This window comes from Amblyomma mixtum, chromosome 1 (assembly GCF_055824585.1).
Source record: "Amblyomma mixtum isolate Tamu chromosome 1, ASM5582458v1, whole genome shotgun sequence".
NCBI classification, from domain to species: domain Eukaryota; kingdom Metazoa; phylum Arthropoda; class Arachnida; order Ixodida; family Ixodidae; genus Amblyomma; species Amblyomma mixtum.
The window spans coordinates 217,204,003-217,229,309 of NC_143012.1; the positions used below are offsets into that span (position 1 = coordinate 217,204,003).

Here is a 25,307-nt window from a genome sequence, read left to right on the forward strand (position 1 = left end):
GAGATGTACCGTATTTACTCGCATAATGATCGCACTTGCGTAATGATCGCACCCTGAACTTGCCGCGGCAATTTGTCGACGATGTCGAGTCTATCCGACGATGATCGTACTTGCTTATCTGTCTGACAGATGGCACGTGCTGATTGCCATCTGGCTCTGTCAGCATTGCAGCGGCAGCCGCCTGTTGTTTGACCTGCGGTCACATGGGCAGTCTAAATGTAGTTATGCCTAAGCGCGGATACCAAACTTAACTGCGGTTATCTCGAATCGCGGTTCGGCGTTGTCGCAAGTCTCGCCACCGTTCTGGGTTGCAGTGCAACGAACAAAAGTGACGCGGTGATCCGGCTAAACTTTATTGTTCTCGTAAATAATAAGCCCTGGGATACGGGAACGCCAAAAATGAATCCTCCTTGAGGGTCGCGGGCCTGTACCAAGTTGCTGGTAGGAGTAATAACTGCGACACAAGCTAATTTAACGTTCGCAGCTGCGCAGCAACTGCCGCCGTTGCAGCGCGAGTGACCCGATCTGCTTGGCCAGCTCCGCTGCGAAGGCGTCGCTGAAATCGATCGTATATATTTCTTTTAATATGAAACAATGCAGTTGTCAGTAAGGCAGTGCCATAAGTAGAACATTCATCATAGCGTTGGTCAATTCAAAAGTGCTGTCCACTGTAGCTTTGATACGAAACAAGTTAGGCCTAGCGACGACTAGGGAGTACAGAGCGCCGTCGTCCGCCGCGCTCGCGGGTGGCACCATTGCGGTAAGCGCGCGGAATCCAGTGCTCTGAGCGTTGCGAACGTGTCACCTAAGTACATCAACGATGCGGCAGGGACCGGACATTTTTCGGCGTAACGGCGGTAAAATACGTAGCTTGAGTGCCGCAGGATGTTGCTGTTGCACGCTGTTGCCGCGCTATCGGACGAGATCGAAGGCTGCATAATATCGCCGTCGCACAGCACTATACACACTGCCTATTTTGATGCGTTGCTCTTGGAACGTGATTTAGTGCGAAGAAAGTACGTTGTTGAGGTGGGCCAGCTCTTGCACTTTTAGCACTCTACCTTCTCGGTTAACGACGTAAGAGATCGCCGAGATCAGTTCGCGATAACTGCGTTTAGCGGCGTAACCGCGAGTAGCACGACCGTGTGATAAGGGCTGTCTGCTTGCGTTTTCGGTGCTCAAAAATTTTTTGTAAAAAATTTACCCCGCGCAATAATCGCACCCCAAAATTTGAGTCAATTTTTTGAGAAAAAAAAGTGCGATCATTATGCGAGTAAATATGGTAGCCTCCTACAGCTGCCCCATCACAAGCAGCACCATGAAATTCAGGTTCCACAATTCATCAAGGCCCGCAACAGCTGCGTCGAGCTCACCCGACAAAATCTGCTCTGTTTTCTCCGGCAAAGCGAAGATCAGAATGTTGGAAGTTAGTTCTGTATTGTTGCGTTTTTAGCATCAATCCACGACCCACTCAGCATAGACAGGACTCCTAAGAGGTCGATTTTTTGGTATCCTCCAGTCCTCAGGTTCTGCAGGAGCCGTTCAATCAGATGTTTCCTACAACTAACATTCACCGTGCAGATTATCCTCTGGGCCAAGGGTTGCAGCGACATAGCATTCGGCGGCAGGAAGCAAAATGCAGTGGCGCTGAAATCTGCACTGCAGCGGAGGGCACACCTGCTTTCTACGGTGAGGCAGACACCAAGGAACCATTTGAACGAAGCTGCTTCAAAGTTCTCGCACACAGCTGTGCGTTGTAGTGCCGGAGCCCACTTTTCGCTGGCTGGCCCCCCTGGAAACAAGCGCTGCGCGCTCGCCGACGCTCAAAGCAGGCCCGGACTCTCTCGGACATGTCACGACGTGCAGCGTGACTCATCCCGCCACCGCGGCGCTGACACGGACCCTTCCTCCTCCCCTCCTCTCGGTCGGTGCGAACTCCTCTGACGCTCGCCGGCTCTCGACCATTGGTCTAATTTGAACGGTGGCCCGTGCCGTGACCTGATTGGAGGATTTGAACGGCTGGCTGCCGTAATCGTTACCAGCGGCTTTAAAAGCGGAGCCGCGCTGAACCCGCGCAGCAGACGGGCAGCTGAAGAGCCATCACGCCGGAGCTACGCTCGCCGCCGGGGCCGCCCTTCTTCTTTGTGCTAGCCCGTGGTACTCTTGTCCCTTGTATCATGTAAAAGCCCTTGTACATACTGTACATAAAAGTCGTTTGACTCACCGTCGCCTCGACCGTTTCCTGGCTCGGACTCCCAGTCCCAACAGTGTACATGTCTAGCCCCATGAGCGTCGGGTCTCTTCTTCACTTTAGCCCAAACTTCAGCTTTCTTCTTGCATATTGTGGTGACTTTGTATTTCTCCTCACCTCGTTCAACTCGCTTGAAAATTTCCAGTTTCGTGGAACAGGGCAGGTCCTGCCATTTCGCAGCTGCCACTGCGCGCAGCATGCAGAGACTGTCTAATGCGGCCGATGAGTATCCTTGCAATTCGTTAGCAATGGAGTCTCCGAAGCCTCCATGTCGGCAACACAAGTGCACTTTGGAGAGGCCATTTTCGGCAGGTTGCACCAATGGGGAGAGGCCATGTGCTGTGATAGGTGAAGCCGGCAATGCAGAGCAGACCTACTAGACCACAACAAATTGAATGCACGGGAGCATATCGCGCTGCTCTTTGCTTAGACGCTTAAGGGGGGACACTGGTCTTTGAGACCAAAAATATGACCAAAAAAATTGATTTTCAAAAAATGGCATTTGTGGAATCTACAGCTATTTTCGAACTGCAACAATTTTTTCCTTCAAGTAACCATCATTTTGACCATAATATTAAATTGAGATCATCTTGTGGGCTGAATTTGTGTGGAAGCAGACAATTTAATGGCATGAAAATTTTGGACCTCTGGCTGTCTTAGTGCGTCGATACCTCAACATCTAGGACAGACAGAGATGTCATGTTGTTTGCTAAGGGAAGCTGAAGGCGCAGTGTGTGCAATAATCGAAGCAGATTTGTTCAACCGCACTTCAAAAATTTATAGCTTCTCAAAGTTTATCGATGCATTACACCTTGAACATTGATATTCCAAGTGCTGTAAAATTACTAATGAGGGTAAAATAGAAAAATGGTTTTGATTATTGCACTCTTTACTCACCATGCTATGCAGCCACGGATTAAAAATGATTTTTAATTGAGCAGTTTTTTTTGCACTGAGGTAATAATGAATGACTAATTAAAATTGATTATCTTGGCAACCGACTAATTTATGAGAAAGGTAATTTCATTGTTGAAATCAGCATAAAAAACTTAGCAAGGTGGTAGAGTTTCATTAGGATTGGACTAAAAATAAGGAAAATACGTCTAAGACCAGCTTCCCCCCTTAACGAGTCATCATTTCTGCAACAGTCACACAGAGACACTACAGCTTTCACTCTTCAACAGGGATCTTATTCCAAAGCACCGAAGAAACCACTACTTGCAGTGAAGGGTACTAGATGCAGATGCCAAGCGCACCTTTTGAGATGGCTGATCAATTTCTTCAGCAGCAAATAGTTCACGGTGGGCAGTTCACTCAGCAGGTTCTTCACCACCTTCCTCCTATCTGTTGGATTCTGGCACTCTGCAAACAATAACAAAAAAACAAAAACAAAGGGAATGAGCGAGTGACAATTAGAATTTAGACGAACTCAGATAAAAAAGGCTACAAGTTCTCGAACGCACCCTAAATGCAACAGTAGCTTGGTTTGGGCTATTTGGAAAGAGTTTCTGAAAGCACAGCGCAAAAAAGACACGGACGATACAGATGCAAGCTGGCGCCTGTCCTGCCCACATCTGTGTTGCCCGTGTCTTTTTGCGTAATGCTTTAAAAAAAACCCTAAATGCACTTTCTGAGAATTACCCTAATTGCACTTTTCATGAACTGCTACTATACACAGCATTGCAAAGAAATGCGTTATGCAAAGTAATGTGACAAAACTCACTGCTTGACTGGATCCAGCTACTAAACAGGCTGTTTGTCAGCAGGCAGTCCTTGAAGCTTCTCAAGTAACGCTTCAGCGCGTTGGAAACATCGTGAGGGGAATACTCGTCAGTCGTCAGGTGTAGCTCCCACGGATCTGCAGGTCATAAGAAAAATTACTCCATGAAAAGTTCAGGATAATGCTTTGTGACAGGCTATCATAACCTTTAATGGAAGAGTGGACGTCACAGGTGCTGTTTCAAAATATTAATGTGCACTGACTGGAGGAAGAGAGCTCTTTACCACGTGAGCTCCCCATGAACAGTACCGAAGTGCAAAGTTTGCAGTATTTTCGACAAGCAGGAGCTCAACAGATCGAAATGTGGAAACTGCCATGGCTGGAGAGAAAAATGATCCACCCTTGGGCTATCTGGACACCAGGTGTGGTTGTGATGTGGCGGTACAAGGCAGATTAGTAGAAGTTTGCGCAGTGCACATCATGTTTGCTCCTGACAGTACATATTTTGTCCATGTTTATTTATTTATTTATTACAGATACCTGCAGCGCCCAAGGGCATTATTGCAGGGGGGGAAACACAATAACGTCTGCTCATTTGGCCGAAAGATACACGTAATAACAGAAATATAATCACACAACTAATAGATGAGGAAAAACATGCACTGAAGGAAGACAAGCACGCTCCACAAATAAAATAACACTAATGAAATGAAAAAGACACGCGCAAGACAACTGCGCGCCACGTCACACATCAGATAAAAATGCGCGGAATTGACCTTCCGTGCAGCACTCAGTGACGCCGGCTGGTAGCCTGTTCCACTGATTGATCGTCCGTGGAAAGAACAAGGTTTTATAAACATCTGTGCAACACTTAATCTCTCGGATCTTCCACTGATGATCAACTCGTCTAGAAAAAAAAATGAGGTTGAAGCAGATACCGGTCTTTGTCAATGCTCAGCTTTCCAAAATAGATGCGATGCATGATTTGTAATCTCAAATGTTTCCTACGGTTAGCTAAAGATCCCCAGGCAAGGTGGTTTTTAAGAGACGTGACACTAGTTGAGAAGCTGTAATTATTGGACACAAATCTCGCAGCATTATTTTGGACGCGCTCGAGCATATCACATAAGTAAGCAAAGGGGGGGTCCCATACAGGACAGGCGTATTCAAGAATTGGTCGGATGTAAGTGAAATACAGGAGTTGTTTGACATTAGACTGTGCTTTATTGAAATTTCGTTTTAAGAAATTAAGCATTCCGCAGGCTTTGGATGTAGTGTACTCAACTTGCCTCGTCCATGTTAGGTTAGATGAAAAAAAAAACGCCGAGGTACTTGTATTCAAGTACTTTTTGCAAGGGAACATTATGTAGTGAGTAATTTGTTTGTAATGGGGAACGCTTTCGAGTGAAAGAGACAAATTGGCATTTTGAGGCATTCAAAGACATCTGCCATTTTGAGCACCAGGACTGGATGGAATCCAAGTTTCGCTGTAGTTTTAACGCACCAGAGGAATTTTCCACAACAGTGTAAACGACATGTGCTCAAGGTGAAGGCCCTTGAGCTTGTGCGCAATCGAGGCCTCTCAAGAAGCCAATTCAAAGACATTTAAGAAATGCGGAATTTCTAATGCCATGAACGCACTGAAGACGAGAAGTTGTGGTTGGAGAGTGCGAAGGAGCTGACCGAGAGTGACCGAGAGTGACAGTGAATGAAGTTCGGGTGAATAAACAGCCTGTTCTCACCTGAAAATATAAAAACGGCTACAAATTGTTTTCTTGGGGGAATACAAAACGCAAAACGCAGAGGCTTGGGGGAATACAAAACGCAAGAAAATACAGAATAGACATTATTGAAAACATAGCGGTTTTTTCACCCGCATCTCTCCTTAAAATATAAAAACGGTTGCAAATTATTTTCATTCGTAGAAGTCACATGCATGTTCGAAGCGGGGCTTGTAGCTTTTTTTCCTGCCACCGAAATCGGGCGCGCGATAGGATCAGGACTTGAAATTTTTTTTCAGTGCCGTAAATTGGGTGCGCGTTGGAATCGGGGGCACATTGGAATCGGGTAAATACGGTAATAAATTTGGGCTGCACAAAATTACGCAAGGGTGCAAATCACGCAAGCAATTATGCATTCTTGATGGAACAGCGCAAAACATCGGGACAAGAGACAGTACAGCGCTTGTCTCTTGTCCCGATGTTTTGCGCTGTTCCATCAAGAATGAATAACCAACATGCCCAAGCTGCTGTCCAAGCAATTATGGTAGTTTTCTAGGAATACTCTGTATCTCTTCATTATATGCAGGATTAAGTTTCCGTGCACCTAAATGCAGGAGCAGAAATGCTCAATGACTGATTCTCTTCAGTTTTTTTTTAGTGCTGCAGTGGGGGTGAAACTCCATTCCAGCAATTTTCAACCCGCATACGTAATGCAGGATGCATGCATTTGAGTGTCAGACAAAGCCAGAAGCCAAAAAAATAAAATAAAATAGAAAACCCGCAGTCTGGGCTGCCAGCACTGATAATGGACAGCTGCAGTGACGAGAAGAGGACGCTGATTGCACCACACAAAGACAGCGAGCAAATAAATGAGCAAAACCAGGACGGTGACGCAAATCTAACCCGGATGTGGAATGGCTTGACAAAAGGCAAAGCTGGAAAGATAAGGAGATTGTGGTGTGTGTCAGATTACTGCAACAGTCAAGCACAACTGCTGACGCAGGAACGAAAAGGCAGCGTGGGGAGAAGGCAAAAAGGCAGATAAAGAAAAGGCCGCAAATATGTACACGCATAGAAACTATTTGTACATGCTTCGTCTCAATCAGGAATGGGCTGAGACTTTCAACCTCCCACAACCATTCTCCTCTAAAAAAAATAAATTCACTTAATTTTCAGATACAAAAAAGAAGGGCCCTAGAAAGTTAACGTTCAACACTAAGACACTCAAACTTACTGTTTAGCATCTGCTCCACTAGCTTCTTGATCTTGGAACTTGAGCCGGCAAGCCGGTAGATGCCAGTCAGCAGAGTGCCTGAAAAGCAGTCCAGCAAATGCTTTAATTAAGCAACACCAAAAAAAATCCATTGCTTAGCATGCATTTCTCTGCAATGCAATGATTCAGTCAAGAACAGCCATCAATCACTGTCATTTCGTCACGGGGGAGTTCTCAGTTACAAAGAATCATGATGCCAATGCTATTTACTCCACAGAGTCCCCCATCCAGCTAACACTATAAAAGCATTGTAAAAGCATTGCATCACTGTAAAAACTTGCACCAGCCTGAGTCACCGCTGACTGCCTGAGCTGCACTCGTAGTCGCATGACCTCGAGTGAAACAGTACACCTACCTCTGGAGTGAACACTCATCCACCCGGTGTCCATTGTATGCAATTTAGGACAATGTTTTGTATTCGTCCATTTCACCCGAGCCCACTGTGGCTGTCACTTGTTGCAACGAGGGTTGGCGACATGCATGCGTGTAAGAGCAGTGCCCATGTGTGGTTGGCGCAGAAGCTTGCTTTCCCTGTTAGTCACGCACAGTGTGACACCACACTGAGTGCACTAATACCAATGGTCAGTTTCCGCTCTTACACCTGCTCTGGACACATCCAGCTCTGCTCTTTCTCTCCACTCAAGGGAACACAGGCACGAGCGTCAACCTCACATGTCTTCCATACCACGACCCCCATGGTTACAGGTTCTGTTTAGCAGCAACATCATAATGACAACCTGTAGAAAGAGTCACCTCTTTTTCACTTTCCTTTTACTTCTGTTCACAGGCCTCCTATCCACTCTTCCTTGAAAATTTTTCTAACTTTCTTGAAAACAGTGCCCAGTGCCAATGCACAGCTCAGAGTAAGACAAAGCAACACTGTACGTGCTGTCAGCTGACACTGACCAGCAGCTATGCCGGCAAATGTCAACATTGCTGCACTAGCAAAGTGCGTAAACCTCGAAAGACATCTGTAGAGTTACCCTCAATAAGTGCACACCAGCTGAACTGAATGAATGAGACATCCTGGGCATGGGAGCTCATGCACCTACCGTGCGTGCTGATGAAGTTGATGCACCGGTCCACAGCCACGGGGATGCCCTCTTGGGTGATGTACTGCTCGCAGAGAGGGGCGTCGGGCGGTGTCTGCCATGCCGCGGTCACAGAGGTCAGCCAGGCTTCGGTGTGCCTAGGGTGGTCAGCCTGGAGGTACAGCACCCTGCCAGGGAGCCTCACTTGAAAAGAGGGGCCCCTCTCTTGCGCACCCCCGTATGTCAGGTAGGTCTGGTCGGCAGACAGCTTGCCTGGGGAAAACATTTTAAGGCATTGGTAGGGGCACCCCTAAGCCCTTCTCTGATGAGCGGCGCAGCATCAACAGAATGTACAGTCACCAAGCAAAGCCTGCCAGAATGAGAAGAAGAAATGGAAGGAAAAGATGGAATACAAAGCTATTCAGGTGTGCCTGGAATATGAAAATGGAGAATAATGTTTATTTCTATTTCATGGAGTTTTAATGCCTCAAAGCGACTCAGGCTGTGAGGGACGCCGCAGTGAAGGGCTCCGGAAATTTCGACCACCTGGGATTCTTTCACGTGCATTGACACTGCACAGTATACGGGCCTCTAGAATTTTGCCTCCTTTTATATGTGACCACTATGGCCGGGATCGAACCTGAATCTTTCGGGTCAGCCACCGAGCACCATAACCACTGATATATTTTGCCGATGCTAGAAGCGTGTCCCACCAGGCATCGGATCCAGGATCACCGCCGCATTGCCGAAGGAGGAAGGAAACGTGGGCCGGAGACGGGGAGTAGGGGAAGTGAAGGAAAAACTGTATTTACATGGTTACAAGATTAATTACATTATTTACATAGAGCGGGACTGAGAATGGCTCTCAGTGGAAGGGGAACGTCTTCGTCAACCGTAGTCGACTGGAGCTAGCAGGCTTCTCTCGGCCACACTCACGACCGAGTTAAATATCGTTCGGTTTCCCCAGATCCCTGGCTGGGGAATAATGGTCGACGAGCACTGTCCAATCGGATGGACCGAAGGGGACGTTCTTGTTACCACCCACGGCTGGGCAGGTGCGGGCTCTTTCACTCTCCCGCAGCTGGGTCGATGAGAGGGGGAGAAGATGCTGACTCATCCAGGAATCTCCCGAAGTCCTCCAGCAGGTGAATGAACCCGCTTCCCCGCCGAATGTCCAGAACACGAGACGGGAACACAGAAGTCTTCAGTTAACTGCCAGCGTGACTGGCGCCGGCACGTCGCCTCTGCTGTGGTCGCTCGGACAATAAATACCTCCGGCGCGTCCCCTGCCTTCGCGCTATAGTGGTCACCTCCGCTCAAGGAATTTCGCTGGTGTTACTGCTGACAATGGCCCCAGACATTCCTGCTACACTAATCCGCTGAGGCTCGGAGGGGCATTCCAAGCATCCCACTTCCCATGGTCGTCGCGAGGTTGTCGGCCTTGTTGATTGTTCACGGTAGCTGCTTGATCGGGCCCACGTGGTCCGAAGTACAGTCACAACAGCACGTCCGCCGCCCGAAGAGGTCTCGTAGTGGTTGCAGCCAACGCTGCTGCGCGCAGAGACCTGGAGTTGTGTCCGTTCGGCTTTTGGTCACAGCTGGGCCCCAAGGTTCTTCTTGCTTCGTTGACAACTGTAATGGTCTCAACCAGCAAGGTACACAGCCCAACAAGCAGAAAGCGCCAAACCGACTTTAAGAACTGCCAAGCTGTTTTCGGTCGACAAAGTCTGTTTAGAAAAAATGAGCTGTCGCGTGAAATTTACGTCCTCCTCCGAAAGTTGACATGTTTGACCAAACCAGAATACACAGAGCTTGATTAGCCAAAAGGGAAAAGTTTCCTAAAATTTTGGGGGGGTGCCGTAGCACGGTTTATGTCACAGAAAGCCACCGCCCGTGAGAGCACAAAGGGAAGGTGGAGCTGCTGAACACACATACAAAACAGACAAAAATGAATGATTCCCGCTAAAGCAAAAAACAAAATACAAATTTGCATAGCGGATTATCGTCCGGGGAGTCAGGAAAGGGCATTACACGGGAAAGCTTCGGCTGAGGCCATCAGCGTTGCCATTACTCGCACCATTCGGCAACGCATGTGAACTGAGTCCCGCAATGCCAGGCTCCGAAATTTCGCTCTCATTTCGCATAGGAGAGTGTAATGAACAAAAGACAAAAAACAAGCCTTAAACTCAATATGAGATTATGCGTCATATCCACCCCTTGCGCGGCCGTGGTCCGACAGCTGCTTTAGCAGATGAGACATTACATAATGCTAGGAATTTCAGCTTGCATTTCTGTACAGGAGAGTTAAATGAACAAAAAGAAACAAGTAATAAACTGAACAGGATTATTCCTCGAAACCGTCCAGAAACAACGTTACGATTAGAGGAATTTACTGGTTCCTATTTTTCAGCCGCCCCCTGCGCGGCCGCGGTCCGATAGCTGCTCTAGCAGGTGCAACAGGACACAAGGCTAGGAATTTCAGCTTAGGACCCTTAACTGTTCCTCGTCCAAGTCTTGTGGTTCTGAAGTTTGGCTGACGCTCAGAAAGCAGAACGCGAGAAGGGAACGGACGAGTGCGAATGCCGTGCCAGCGAATCTGCCTCTCTCGGATTGGGTTCGCGCGTTGCGTCCCCTTAGCTTGTGTTCCTTTCAAGCGGCGCGTGCGAACTCTTGAGCGCTGAGGTGCCAAATTGGGGCGGGTAACCGGTTGTCCGGTTTTCTGTGCAGCAGTCAACATGAGGCGCACTTTCCCTTTCATTAACATTCCCCGTTTGGCCACCTCTATACGCTGCCGCTCTGTGGAAACCCTCGCTGTTGGTTTGCGGGGCGCGTCACTAGCCATCGCGGAACCGTGACAGGTTAAGTTGTCGGCGTTCGCCTCTTTGTCCGTTTGTGATCCAGCCTGCTCTGGCTCACTACTGTGAGAGTTTATAAGGCTTACAGGGCCACGTTTGCCCTCTTCACTCGCGTGCTCTGCTGGCGCTGCGAATTCGGGAGCCTTCGAACTGGTGAGGACCTGCGCAGCGTTATCTCCAAGACTAAGGCCCTTTTCTTTGGGCAGCATATTCAAGCGATTTGGGAAAATCGAGGGATGCTGCATAGGCAGGTCTTGGGAGATGGCTGCCTCGGTCAGACGCAGCCCGAGCGGGCTCTCGATCGCGACGCGGGCAGTAAGTTGGCCGTGTTGGATACCTTTCCTATCCTTATACTGGCGGTACAGCAGGCCAGAACGGAGTTGGAAAGGTATGTTCTTCCGTGACACACCTATGTCACTTTGGTGACTCAAGTTGCGTAGAGATTGCTCTTTCTCTTGCTCAGCGGTGAACGTTTCTCTGTCCACACGAAGGAGCTCGAGAAAGCCATCCGAGTGGGGCAACACAAGATTGGTATTCAGTTCCTTACCTAGCCCCAGCTCATCACTTGCGCCTGATTCGGAAGACTCACTATCGCCTGCACTACTATCGGTACTCTTTACCCCTGTGCTAGTAGTGAGTAAGTCCTGGGCTGGCTCGTCATTAGGTAACGCGGAGCCATCACGGGTAAAGTCGCCGGCGTTCGCCTCATCGTCAGTCTTTACTAGAGCTTGCTCTGGCTCATCACCGCGAGAATTTACAGGCCTCGGGCTTACAGGTTGAGGTTTGCCCTCTTCAACCACGTGCTCTGCTAGCGCCGCGACCTCACGAGCCTTCGAAATGGTAAGGACCTGCGCAGCGCTATCTCCAAAACAAAGGCCTTTTTCTTGGGGCAGCATATCCAAGCCATTCGAGAAAATCGAGGGATGCTGCTTAGGCAGGTTTTGGGAGACGGCTGCCTCGGTCAGACGCACCTCGAGCGGGCTCTCGATCGCGACGCGGGCAGTTAGCAAAGAGACGCTGGTTTCATTGGAACATAACTCCTTTTCTGGTGTTCGGTCGCGAGCGGCTGTCGTTCCCTCATCGTTGAACTGATCATGGTTTCGAGGTAGCGCTGAGACGCATTCCTCGCTTACAATAGAACTTGCAGTTGCCGCTTTCAGCGCGCGACTGCTTTCTGGAGGACTACATTTTTGCTCTGCGCCTATGCCTTTCTGGGTTGCAAGGAAAATCTGCGCGGCATCGCGCTTTTCAGCTAACGCCGTGCTCTGGCTTGGAGCGCCACAGTCGCTGTCAGGTGACAGACAACGACGCTCTGTGCCGCAGATTATCACATCAACTTCCCGACTGCCACTGTTCTTCTGAGCAACTACAATGTGCGTAGCTGACCAAGCGGGGTTCTTTGGCTGGTCGCTGACGCATTGATGGGAGCGCGGCCCGCTGCTATCACTTCGGCTTTTAGACTCGGTCTGTACGCGAATTCCGAAGTATCGGAAGAGGGCACTTTTGGCTTTGTCGTAGTTTCTGGCATCCTCATCGGACAGTCGCGCTAATACGGCGCTGACATCGCAAGGAAGGATGGCCAGCAACATCATTGACCATTCGCCCTGATCTAGTTCCTCCTCCGCACATACCTGTTCAAAATTCGCGAGGAACGTTCTGAAGCTCTCGCCTCTCTGAAAAGTCCGCAACCGATCTCGGGCCCTTCGCTGTCTGAGAAACTGAGTAGTACGTATGAGCTCCTGCTGTTCTCGTTTTCGTAGTTCCTCGAGTTCAGCGAGTCTCTTACGGCATTGCTCCTGCCATTCTTTTTCAACCCTGTCGGCCTCCTTTTTAGCGGCTTCCTTGCGGTAAAAGCGTTCTTTTTCAACCCTCACGGCCTCCTCCTTGCGTTCTTTTTCAATCCTGTCAGCCTCCTTCTTAGCGGCTTCCTTGCGGTAAAGGCGTTCTTTTTCAACCCTGTCGGCCTTCTCCTTAGCGTTCCTGATTCCCTCCTGAATGACTTCCCAGGTCTCCAAAATTTTGTCTCCCTCCTCCTTAGCACCACATTCCTTAATAGCCTCAATCAGCTGCGGCTTTCTGTGACTCTTCCTGGCCTCAATACCCAGCTTTTCACACAGCAACATCAACTCTGGCTTCTTTAGCTTGCTCAAATCCATGGCAACTCCCGAACGAGGACTTTCAAAAATAAGCTGCTACGTGAAATGCTTAAGCGAGCACGTGCAGAAAAACAATCTACAGGAAGTGATAAATTTCCAGAGTTATCAAGCCTGGCAGATTCTCAAAGAAAGTCAAGCGCTCACCACTGCTGAAGCCAGGACCAAGCGTGGAAGATCCCACCACTGCCACCAGTTGATATATTTTGCCGATGCTAGAAGCGTGTCCCACCAGGCATCGGATCCAGGATCACCGCCGCATTGCCGAAGGAGGAAGGAAACGTGGGCCGGAGACGGGGAGTAGGGGAAGTGAAGGAAAAACTGTATTTACATGGTTACAAGATTAATTACATTATTTACATAGAGCGGGACTGAGAATGGCTCTCAGTGGAAGGGGAACGTCTTCGTCAACCGTAGTCGACTGGAGCTAGCAGGCTTCTCTCGGCCACACTCACGGCCGAGTTAAATATCGTTCGGTTTCCCCAGATCCCTGGCTGGGGAATAATGGTCGACGAGCACTGTCCAATCGGATGGACCGAAGGGGACGTTCTTGTTACCACCCACGGCTGGGCAGGTGCGGGCTCTTTCACTCTCCCGCAGCTGGGTCGATGAGAGGGGGAGAAGATGCTGACTCATCCAGGAATCTCCCGAAGTCCTCCAGCAGGTGAATGAACCCGCTTCCCCGCCGAATGTCCAGAACACGAGACGGGAACACAGAAGTCTTCAATTAACTGCCAGCGTGACTGGCGCCGGCACGTCGCCTCTGCTGTGGTCGCTCGGACAATAAATACCTCCGGCGCGTCCCCGGCCTTCGCCGCTATAGTGGTCACCTCCGCTCAAGGAATTTCGCTGGTGTTACTGCTGACAATGGCCCCAGACATTCCTGCTACACTAATCCGCTGAGGCTCGGAGGGGCATTCCAAGCATCCCACTTCCCATGGTCGTCGCGAGGTTGTCGGCCTTGTTGATTGTTCACGGTAGCTGCTTGATCGGGCCCACGTGGTCCGAAGTACAGTCACAACACCACTGAGCCGCCGTGGTGGCAAAAATGAAGAATAAGAACATGAAGTAGTATGTAGATGAAAAAAAGAAAAGAAAGAAAGAGAGCCACGACAGATTACAAGGGGTCTCTTCAAGAGCTCCCATGAGAGACGATAGTCTGGCTCAGCAGAATATACACAGGTTTCTGCTAAGACTCCCTTCTTATTATTTAGAGTACACCCTTATTTATGCTCGTATTACTTCATCTTATGCTAACCCTCTGAGACAGTTACTCGCCATTTCTCTTCAGCAAAATTTCGTTGCCACCTCAATACTATATGCAGGACTTGTGAAAGCCAAATGAGTCAGGTCTGCAACACGAAACATCAGTAATTATTTTTTACAGAAATGTATAAAGTTTTACATAAACTGTCACAATAACTGAAAACTGCAACACTGAAGTACAGGGATTTGTCAAAATAAATACTCCAGTAACTTAGGGAGCACGTGTTTTTCTTTTTTTTTTTGAAGACGCACACACCACTAGAAGTGTAAAAAAAAATATAATATTTTGGCTGGCAAAATCTGTCTAGATGACGAGTATGTCAAACAACAACCTCCCTCACCCCTTTCACTCCTTTAAGAAATATTATTTCCTGCATTAGTTTGGAAACATAAAAAAAGAACCCGAGCTGTACAAATAAATAAACAAAACAAATAACAGTGCCAAATGCAGCCCGAAACAAACAAATCCCTGCTAGCTATGGCCCACCCCTAGAAAAAGCAGCAAATTCACAATATCCAGAATGGTGTACTACAGTCAAGTCCACTTATAACAATACTGGTTATAACAATATATCGGATATAACAATGGTCAGTCATGGCACCATCAGCTTTGACATGTGTTCTATGGTAAAATAAACTGCTTATAGCAATGCTGTCAAGGCACATTATTGGTTATAACAATTAAATCTGGTACTTGAGTGTCAACCATTGTAGAAAAAAAAAAGAAGGAAATGCTACAACCACACCAGCAAAACCATGCTTACAACACAAAAGCGTGCATGTGTGGGGCCGACCAATGGACTAAGCTGGCGCAGCAACACCACGAAAGCAAAAGAGGCAGGCGTCATCGCGTCAGGAGAGCTGCTGCATTGCTGCATTGGCTACGCACGCCATGCGTACCCCTAATCAGTCAGTGCAGCGCACGTGCATGCAGCCAGCGCGGTTTTTCTCTTGTCAGCTGTCACCGCACCCTTGGTTCTGCATGCTTCTTGAATTTCCCATAAGAATAGCTTCCAAAAAGCCGGCTTGATTCCTGTGACGTGGAGGTGCGCAAAGCTCCCGGTGGCGCAGTGATGGCGGTGCTTTGGTCATCGGTGAACGGTGAACATTGTTCCAGTTCCCTGAAGTTCGAATTAACGAGCTTTTACAGGCATTAGAACAATCAAACCCCTCTGGGTATTTACTGTCAATAAATTCTCTTAAGTTTGTCATCCTTTCTTTTTTTTTCGGCACAACCATGTTATAACAATTATTGGTTATAACAATGGTATTTCCATGGCATTTGAATATTGTTATAAGTGGGCTTGACTGTATTAGCAACAAATGAAATGCAAACAACAAAACTCAGGTGGCCACACAAAAACACCAACATATTCCTCCTGGAGGGAAAATGCAAGTGAGATTGACTAACACTTCTGTTGAAGAGTCTTCGTGCATTCCAATTGAAAGTACCCTCCACAAGTACTGAGCGTCTCCTCGCTAAGAGCTTCTTAATTTGATGTTCGTGGCTTAATTGTCTTGTTCACATTTTGTTTCTTGCTGATAGTACAGTGTGCCTGAGGGGGTCGTAGAAGCAGCTCAAGGAGACCTAACAAATGCCTAGCATTTAGGTCACCTTTGGAATGCGCCGAAAGGGAGGCCATATTTTATTAAATTGTTAATGTTCTTTCGGTCCTATCAGTGTTTCTTTCAAATCACTCAAGAAAGAATCGAAACTAAGCGGCGCAAACTGGATAGTAAAGGGTTTGTTCAGTGGAACTAACAAAATTCTTCCGCAAAACCTGAAAAAATGTTTCCCAACTAAACTGAAATGAAGTAGCAGTGCTTTAGTTCCAACCAGGTTTACACTTCTACAACAACAAAGCAACAACTTCCTTGAGCTACCATTCATGTCTATATTACTAATCAGAATGGTCTGACAAACAATAATTTAATGCTTCAACATTTTCAATCATTCAATCTTCTAGAACCCAGAACTTTAGTCATGAGAGCCAACGTGAGGCCCCAGAACTTATATCTGAGCAGCTCATCCATGCTTCAGACTTGAGCATGTTCAAAGCTCAAAGCCTTTTAACTACAGTTCTCTCTCTCTCCCTCCCCCCCTCAGAAAAAAAAAAATTGAATTAAAGATGAAGTTGGCAACAAAAGCAAGTTATTCTGAGTGACTGCTTCACAGGCCTCACTAACCCAGTAAAACAACTAAGCAGTAGAAACCGACGTAGCAACAAAAATTGCTCAGTGAATGAGCAAACCAAAAACAAGAACAATTGCAACTTTTGTTACAATACAACTACATTAGAACACCCTCTTTCCAGGATTTATATACATATTTTTAAACGAGGAAGGGGTGAAAACCGGGCATCATCTTTCACTGTTACATTTGGAAACAAACAGGATATTCATTTGGACTGCTCGACAACTTGGGTTTCCTTTTTTTTTTTGGAAGAAAAGGGGATGTGATTACTAGTTTTACTTTTAAAACAAAGAAAATCAATCATAAGCACTTGGTTTGCTTAGCGAAAAAAGATATGAACGTTTCACCGATGCTGTTTTAGGCTTAATAAATACAGAAAGTAACCTGTCCTTCTTTTACACAATATGCGCAAGGTAGGCTTAAATTTGTGTGTTACACCGTCCACTGCCAGTAATAGAAAGCAGTCACTACATAAATCCCATTTTGCAAAGCTACGCGTTGTCTACAACATCCGGGTGCTGCGTTTTCCCGCCTTCAATGTTTCTGTGAGCCAGTCCCGTCCATATTCGCATAGATGTTCATGCAGTACTGATACGGCTGTCATTTCGCAACTGTGAAAGCGTTCCAGCACGCTACATCGCGAATGTCACTTTGCAAAGCTGGCATTTTGACAGCCTGCATTTTGCTCGCACGGAACGGCCTAAAGAGAGACTCAACTCCATCGGCACTTGGAAGCCGCCGTGTACGGCAGCTTCCTGCATGCTGCATTGACGCCGACACTAAGCACACTTATGGGCTGCGTGAATTTCGTTGCGGCTGTTAGTACAGTTCCATCACCGCTGTGGCACGAGTGCGAATGACCGAAAGCGTGGAGACAAAACTATGTCGCAGTAAATGCCACGTGGGCAGCACTGTACTAAATATAGTTGTGTGGGTTGGCTTTGAGGCACGATCGACATTAATGTTCCCCTTACTGCCTGCAGCTTGAAAATGCAGCTTTTCGTCTCTAATAGAGGAGGGTAAATACGGTATGTTTCCCGGCTGCTACTCACGAAAAACACAAAAAACACAAAATCATGAAAAATACAAAAGCAGGGTCCTCCACAGCATTGCAAACAAACCGATGTGTCTCCAAAGTGCGGAAGCTGCTTTGTACCACGAGGCAACTGCCAATGAGAACAGGGCTCCCTATAAGCTAGGAAATGCCCAGAAATGCCCAGAAGGCACTGGGGATTGAACCCCACACCCGCAGCATGCGAGCTGGATGTTCAAACCAGTAGGCCACTGCTGCGGTCCCAATGGTGGGGAAAGAGTTACACTCACATTTTGGCAGGGCAAAGGTGGCACAGCATCTGAACAGGTGCTAACATGATGAAGATAAGTACTGTATTAACGTGACAGCGTTAAGGGCCCCGTGCCCCAGAAAAGCCGGTGTCGTCGTCAGCGTCGGCGGCGTTGGCCGCGAGCGAAAAATCCTAGAAGCATTAATAAATAAAACCGAGTAGGAAATTGGTCAAGTTGGCGAACCGAACCAGGGCCTCCGGAGTGTGAGACGAGCACACTAACCACTCTGCCACGCCAGCTCAATGTTCGGAATGAACACGGTGCTGTCTTTTACTGCATCATTTCCTTTCCTCAAAAAAAAAAACAAAACAATTTACGGTTTCTAGAATGGGCAAGGCTTCCAGCTGAATGGGCGATGGCATTCTGTGGACTGCCTGGCAGCGGTGCAACACACTGTCACGTTCCACTCTAAAGGCGAAGCTTAAGTGCCCTCCAAGTTTTTCATCCATACACAGACCCCACTTTATTTTCCAAGAGCTCACTAAAATTGAGGGGGGGGGGGGGGGGGGGGGGGGGCTAGTTCCTTACATGGAGTCATATGCTATCATATGCTATCGAATATTTATATAATTTGAGGACAAAACCAGAAGGTGTGTTCCCCTAGTAGGAAAATTCATTATGCCAATAAATAGTATAACGGATGACCCAATGTCATGGTGTAGTGGCTATGCTGTACAGTTGATGAGCCCAAGAATGTGGGATTGAAGCCTGGCTGCAGCAGCCACATTTCAGGGCGCAAAAATGATTATGTGCTGAGTGATGTCAGTGCATGTTAAGGAACCCCAGGAGATCAAAATTAATTGGGAGCCTCTCACTACGCAATACCTCGCAGCCCATGTGCATTTTAGTACATCGAATACCACACCATAAAAACTATAGATACACTACAATACAATACAATGCAATACAACTTTATTTACATCACTGTACATGATGTACAGTGATGATTTATTTTTATTTATTTAGTAAGGAACCCACAGCGCCGTGGCATTACAGTGGGGGGGGAGGCAATGTACAAAAAAGAAGCACACATGACACCTCCGCTCGCAGGCAGAGTTACAAGCATAAAGCGTTCGCCATGTACATCTCACTTCAAAAGAACACATCACAATCGCATCACATCATTAAAGAACGAAAGAACGCATTCACTTGATTCACAAGGAATGTCCTTGCAAGGTTCCTCCGGAAGAGGTACTCTTCAACTCACCTACAGACATCACCTTGCGCAAGTCGATCTGCTCCACGTTCCCGGGCAGGTGGACACCGAGGGACCGCCCCCGAAGCACGACGCCTGCCGTCTGCCAGAAGCCGCTGGTGCCTTCCTTGAGGTGTAGCCGGCCCGCGTGTTTGGGTGCACCGTGCAGCTGGCGTGCAGACAGGCCACTGCTCGTCTGCGGGGCCACCAGTTGGGACAGCCGCTCGAGCCACTCTCGCCGCTCGGGCAGCGTGGGCACGCCCAGCAAGAGCGGCCGGTTCTGGGACTGCAGTGCTTGGATTTCAAAGCACCACAGGTTGGGCACCGTGGAAGTGGCTGGGCTGAGCACGGCAGAGGGGGCGGGAGTAGCGACAAAGAAGAATGTTACATGTGCTGTGAATAACGAAACTTTAATCGACACCGAGAACAATGCCACTAAATGCTCGCTCGGAGTAAATACTGATTGCTTGGCTTTTCGCGGCTATGTTGATGTTTGCTCAGCTGCACAAGACGCGACGATCACTGCGCAAATTGCGTTCAAAATTGGAACACTTTTTTTCTGCCCTGTCCCTCAAATCGCACTTGTGACAGCAAGACCAAAGCACCCTCGATGATCACTACTTAGAAGTGCATTGAAGTGTAGTCTAACCTCACAGATCCACATGCGAAAACAATGTCTTGCTGCCACCGCCGTTTGCTTGCAAAAACCGCCTGAGGTGGTGACACTTGCATTTCATTATTTTGCCTTTTCTAGCTTATAACCACTGCATTTTCAGTGAAAGTAACCTCTTTGTCGTCGGAACACAGCAGTCATCAAAACACAGGCCAACTTCAATTTGTATTCTGTGTTTCTTGACAATACTGTCAACCAGTCATGTTACAACAAACAAGGTTAAGCATGAAATGCCTGTTGCGGGTATACCTTTACAACATTTAGCAAACATTAGAAAACTGAACTATACTATATCGACCATCATAGTTACAGTCCTAGCAGACAGTACAGCTGCATCCCCTCATGGCTAAACTCCTTATGCATTGAGTTTATACTGCATAGTCTAAGGCACTATTAGCTCAACAACACCTGTTAGGTCCTTCCTTCAGTACAAATTCCCTCAATGCAAGGACTCAATGCAATGAAAGCAATGCTATAACTTTTGTCCTTACATATTTTCGCTGATTAGGAAGACCACAGCTCGCTTCTTCATCGCCTAGCCCTCTTCTTGACGTACGCAGGCAGACACTGGCCATTTAAATAAATGCCCTTTCTCTCTGAATATCACTCACAACGACTACAAAAAACCTTCAGCATTGCATGACTGACATTTGTGAATGAACAATAGGAAGAAATGCTGAACCTTGGTAAAACATGCAACAATGAAACTGAAACGGCTTTTATTAAAAAAAAAAAAAATGTTATGAGCATAAGAAAGGTAAGGGCTATGAAACGCAAACACATCATTAGCAACAGTTCTTTAATCAGAAAGTAGAGAATTTATAGATAGAACACATAAAATGCAGTCAATGCCATAAATGGAAAGTTGGTCCTAAGAGGGATAAAGGTTAAATGATCACTGTTTATCCCTTTTAGACTCGAGTTTTCATTTTTATCACTATTTTGGACCCAACTTTTCACTTACACTGCTGACTGCCACCAATACAAGTATTCTGCCTACACACTGTCTGCATTCAAAATGAAGAAGAAGAAAAAGGAATGTTAGTCAGTGCTGTGTTTGTATCTTCCCATTGTCTTTCCTGTGCAATAAATTTCTTCCAATACAAGTCACCAATTAGCCCGAGCTTCCACACTGGTAAAAGTGTTTAGTTACCATCAATACTGTGAAACTGGAAAAAAACTACCTTGGTTCATTTCCAGCAACAAGAAAAACTGCCCCAATGTCTTGAAATGCCAGGGTGCCCAGAGGAATGGTGTCCTGAACAGAAAAATGCAGTACAAGCAGAATGAGTGAACACCAAGCTCACCACTCACATAAATGCACCGCAAAGCTAGAACCAAGGTTGTTGTTACCTTGTCTGATGCATAGTAGCTCCAACAGCCATCACTGAGGGTGCACCAGTATCTCTGAAATCCTAGACAGACCGAAAATGTCACAAGAAAGCCTGGCACAGCAAATAAGCAAAACAGAGTAACATAATATTAGTGAATGCAAGCCTATTAAAAGCAATACTACTAATATATATATATATATATATATATATATATATATATATATATATATATATATATATATATATATATAACAACAAAATTACATTATAATTATTATACTATAGCAAATTATATATAAAATATTATATCATAACAAAAATATTATAGCTAATATTGAAATATAGCTAATATTAAAATATTAGCAATCACAGTGCAAAGCTCTGGTGAATTTCAAAAGACACGGGATGGGGATTTTTAATGTGTGCCGACACTGCACAAGACATGGGCATTTAAAAATCAATGCACAGTTTTGTGAATCTGCTTTCACTTGCAGAGCAAGGTTGTAAAGCGGGTGGGGTTTGCAACGCATCTTGCAATGTGGACTGCATTGGCACACTTTTGTTTCCCACAGGCTTGTAGCCAAAATGACAGGAGAGATCAAAGTAAGAAATAAAGAGTAGTAAGTGAAAAATTAAGTAAAAGCAGCCAAAAAAAAACTGAAGCACAAAAAAACCAAAAGGAATGTCGTGAGGGCCACTAGTGAACACGATTTTTTTTTTGTCCTACAAAGTTTCTAAGCGCTTCTCATGAAATGCTATCACAGGAGGCAGGAAAGTATATTTGGATTCTAAGGAACTGTTATTAGTGGCTATAGGTGATCATAGGGTAAAAAAAAGGAAATATGAACGATGTTTTTCAAGAACAGAGGCTGAAATATTTAGGCCCAGTGGGCTACACAACAAGGCTTTGTGGGCCTTGTGTTTTGCTGTAAGGCCTCAAAGAAGAGTACTAACACTAAATGTTGCTTAGAAATTCCCCATCTATACTTGTTTTCAAACCTCAGGTGCAACACTGCGAAAGGTACAGAAGTAGTCCTCTGAAAAAATAAAAGGAGACGAGTCACTCCGCACTTGTTTCGTGGCTGAGCAGTCTAAGGTATGAGAAAGCAACAACAACGCATTTAATGAAGCTTAAGACCAATATATCATTCAATAAGCCTGCAGGCAAAGCATTTACTATTTGTCGCTCACCACGAGGAACGCACTACTTTATGGTCGCAGATGGAGGCAGCATAAAGAAGAGCGCTAGCTTTGACAGTGTTTAACCTGGTGTATGAAATGGAGTATACGCAAGAGCATAGAAATTTGGCTTGAATTTATGGATGCAATGTGTACAACTCACCTTTGCGGTTTGCCCCAGCTTTATAGACATATCCAAAGAAGTCGAGCTTGTCCGAAGAGCAGCACTCTTCCGACTGCAGTGACGAGGAGTCACTTGTGGTGGCAGACGGAGTATCCTGCCTTGGGGGAAAGCGATCACCCTCATCAGAAAACACAGTGCCTCTCAACAGGCTGTCAAGGAGCGGTGAGTCTGGTGCAGTTTGGCGTGCCTTCACGGAAGAACTCCGCAGGGATGACTTTGGACTCTGTTCCGGTGTTGCTGTAAAGGCTGCTCGGAAGGAGTGCTCACTTGACTGAAGAGCACGATAAAAGGTAGAGGCCACTCTGGCCAGAGGGCTTCCCTTCCCTTCTTCCGTTTGATCTGGAACCGGTGTGGAGCATTTTGGCTCCTGCTCCAGCATATTTCGTCTAGCGAGCGAGGTCCTAACGGCAGGAACCGGAGGCTGCAGCGCCTGGATGTCTTTTGCTGAGGGTATTGCCACTGCAGGGCTGCTCCGTGGGGGTATTTCAGGAGGTTCCAGCTCAGGAGGGGGTGGTGGCGGATAGGGTGGCGGTGGAGAGAGTAAAGGGAGGAATTCAGGATCGAAGTCATCGGACGAGAAAGTATCTAGAGCATCCACAAAATCTGTGTCCTTGGGCGACTCTGCCAGAGAATGGATAGTCGCTCGCTGAGGCGGGATGTCATACAAGTCGGATGACTCTGGGAAAACAAAAGCACTCTCGGGAGGTGAGATGCAAGGCTTTGGAAAAGGTTTGGGAACTTCGTAGATCATGTGCGCTGAGGTTGGTGAGAGTGAATCTTCATACGATCCACTTGCAACTTCAGGGGAGTCGGTAGTGTCGTCCTCCAATGTATTCCTTTCTTTCGACATGGGTCCATCAGAACAGACCGGAAGCGGCGGCGGTGGAATTTCATATGATGGTGGTGTTTTGAAAACAACATTGTCATATTCACTGTCACTCAATGAGTTTTGTTTTGCAATGCAAGGAGGAGTGTCATAGTTTAGTGACATCACTTCATCCTTGGTTGGCGGAGACCGATGAACTGGAAACTCGTAGAACACACCCGAGAGTGACAACTGAGGTTGATTCCAAAATACAGACACATCGCGCACTGGCTCCACAAATTGTGGTGCAGAGGCTTCAGGTGTTGCTGGTGAGGTCTGTGAGATTGTTTCTTTGGTGCTCGTCTGTTCATCAAGAGATTCAGCTGAACTGGAACCCTCAGCTTCTTGCTTAGCGAGAAGCTTCCGGTTTTTCTCCAGAATGCCCTGAGGTACATCCTCATAGATGTAAGGAAAGCGTGAGGGCGGCAACTGAGGTGAACTGGGTACCTCCTCATGTTTCTGACGCTGAAGCTTGGGCCTGTTCCTTTTCAGAAACATTATGGAATCTGTATCACTCACCTCAGGTGCACGATTTGGTTTAGACATCTGCTGCATGTTGGCAGCGGCACCAGAATTGTCATCCATGAGCAAATAGACTGGGTTTGTGAAATGCTGTGCCATTGGCCGCAGGGACAGAGATGAACAAGGCTGTGCTGACATTTCTGATGTGGCCAATGCACCCTCTCCGACATGCCTCAAGCTTGATGTTTCGGGTGCTGCCATGTCTGGTTTAGGTGCTTTGAATGAGAGTGAACGACATGGAACTTTTGTGTCAAGAGAAACTGGAGGCGACTCACATTGGTCTGTGCCTGAGGGGGCTTGTGGTTGAGGCCTCCGTGGAAGGACTGGTGGCGGATTGTTCATATCTTGAAAGCTTTCATGTCAAGCTGCAAAAGAGAATTCCAATTTGCTCGGTCTTATTGTATGAGAAAACACTTACATTTTGTCTTTTACGCTGCGCGTGTCATTAAAAATAGTCAAATACAAACGCGACTCGCTCGCTCATAATGAAGGCTTCGGATTTCATTCATCACAAGACAAAACAGAAAGTACGTACACGCCCGGAACAGCAGGCGTGCCTGTCACGCGTCAAACATCGAAACGATATGAACAGCTACCCAGCCACCTGTAGCATGGATTTCGTTACACGGAGCAACCACGACAGCAGCACGAAATGCGCATGCCTCAATGTAGTTGAAAGCTCTTGAAAAGTTGACGCGACGGAGAACCAGCCGGCGTGAATCACGGCTCACTCGAGACGAGTTTGTTCTGAAACAGCGCCCGTACATCTAGTTATGAAAGACCACAAACTGTTAGTCATGAGGTGGCAGCTGATCTAAACGCACCTTTCTGCACGTAGCAAGTATCCATGGTCGATAGCCCGGGCCAGAAAAGCGCACAACACTGCGCACTTGTTGCGCCGTCCTGTCTCGAACTTGGGAGACAGAGGAGTTCGACGCTAGAGAGCCGATCAATTGTGTGTCATCCATGACTCATGCGCGCTGATTCCGCGTCGCCTCACCGGGATGCAAGCGTCGCAGTGCCAGTGGTCAATTACGGTCAGGACAAACGTACGCCAGGTTTAACAAGGCGTATCTTTTTGTGCCAGCAAAGACAAGCGATAATATAACCAGAGATGACGAAAGATAGAAAACAATGCGGGCTTACCTCATGCACGCACGGAGGAGGCGGACAACGCCGTTCTCATGGTTACCGGCACGACATTTAGCGAGCTGGACGGTAGCGTAAGGGAAACGCCTCGCGCTACTAGGCACCGAATTTCACGCCCAGACAGTCAATCACTTTTTGCTGCACCAAACGACGGATGTCCGGCACTTCATGCGGTCCGACAACCCTTTTCCAAGGTCCCCTTTGACTCGATGAGTATTATTCGGTTACTTAGTGTCACCGCATGTCAAGCTTGTTCCACGTGACAGCACACAGCGATCAATCAGTCGGATATGCTTCAGCATTGCGTGCAGCTGTTTACGCTAAAGAATACATAACACGAGCTGGGAGGGACGCCCGCAAGGCTACAAGCGAGCATGGTCACATATTTTTGTGCAGCT

The 25,307-nt window shown here is 47.2% G+C and overlaps 1 protein-coding gene across 2 annotated transcripts in view; it reads right to left on the reverse strand.

Moving 5' to 3' along the window:
- RhoGAP15B (RhoGAP_ARAP and RA_ARAPs domain-containing protein RhoGAP15B) overlaps nt 1–25,307 on the reverse strand; it is a 44,095-nt gene extending 18,788 nt beyond the window's left edge. Inside the window, exons 1-9 of one of the 2 annotated variants that reach the window (XM_089563465.1) lie at nt 24,907–25,307; nt 22,353–24,125; nt 21,030–21,091; nt 20,861–20,934; nt 19,016–19,344; nt 8,018–8,269; nt 6,927–7,004; nt 3,975–4,109; nt 3,508–3,613 (exon numbers count right to left, since the gene is read on the reverse strand). In XM_089563465.1, the coding sequence (XP_089419591.1) occupies nt 3,508–3,613; nt 3,975–4,109; nt 6,927–7,004; nt 8,018–8,269; nt 19,016–19,344; nt 20,861–20,934; nt 21,030–21,091; nt 22,353–24,102 (2,786 nt within the window). In that variant the 5' untranslated portion in view covers nt 24,103–24,125; nt 24,907–25,307. Of the gene's footprint in view, nt 1–3,507; nt 3,614–3,974; nt 4,110–6,926; nt 7,005–8,017; nt 8,270–19,015; nt 19,345–20,860; nt 20,935–21,029; nt 21,092–22,352; nt 24,126–24,584; nt 24,839–24,906 lie in introns of those variants that run through there. The other variant, XM_089563472.1, reaches the window with a different exon arrangement.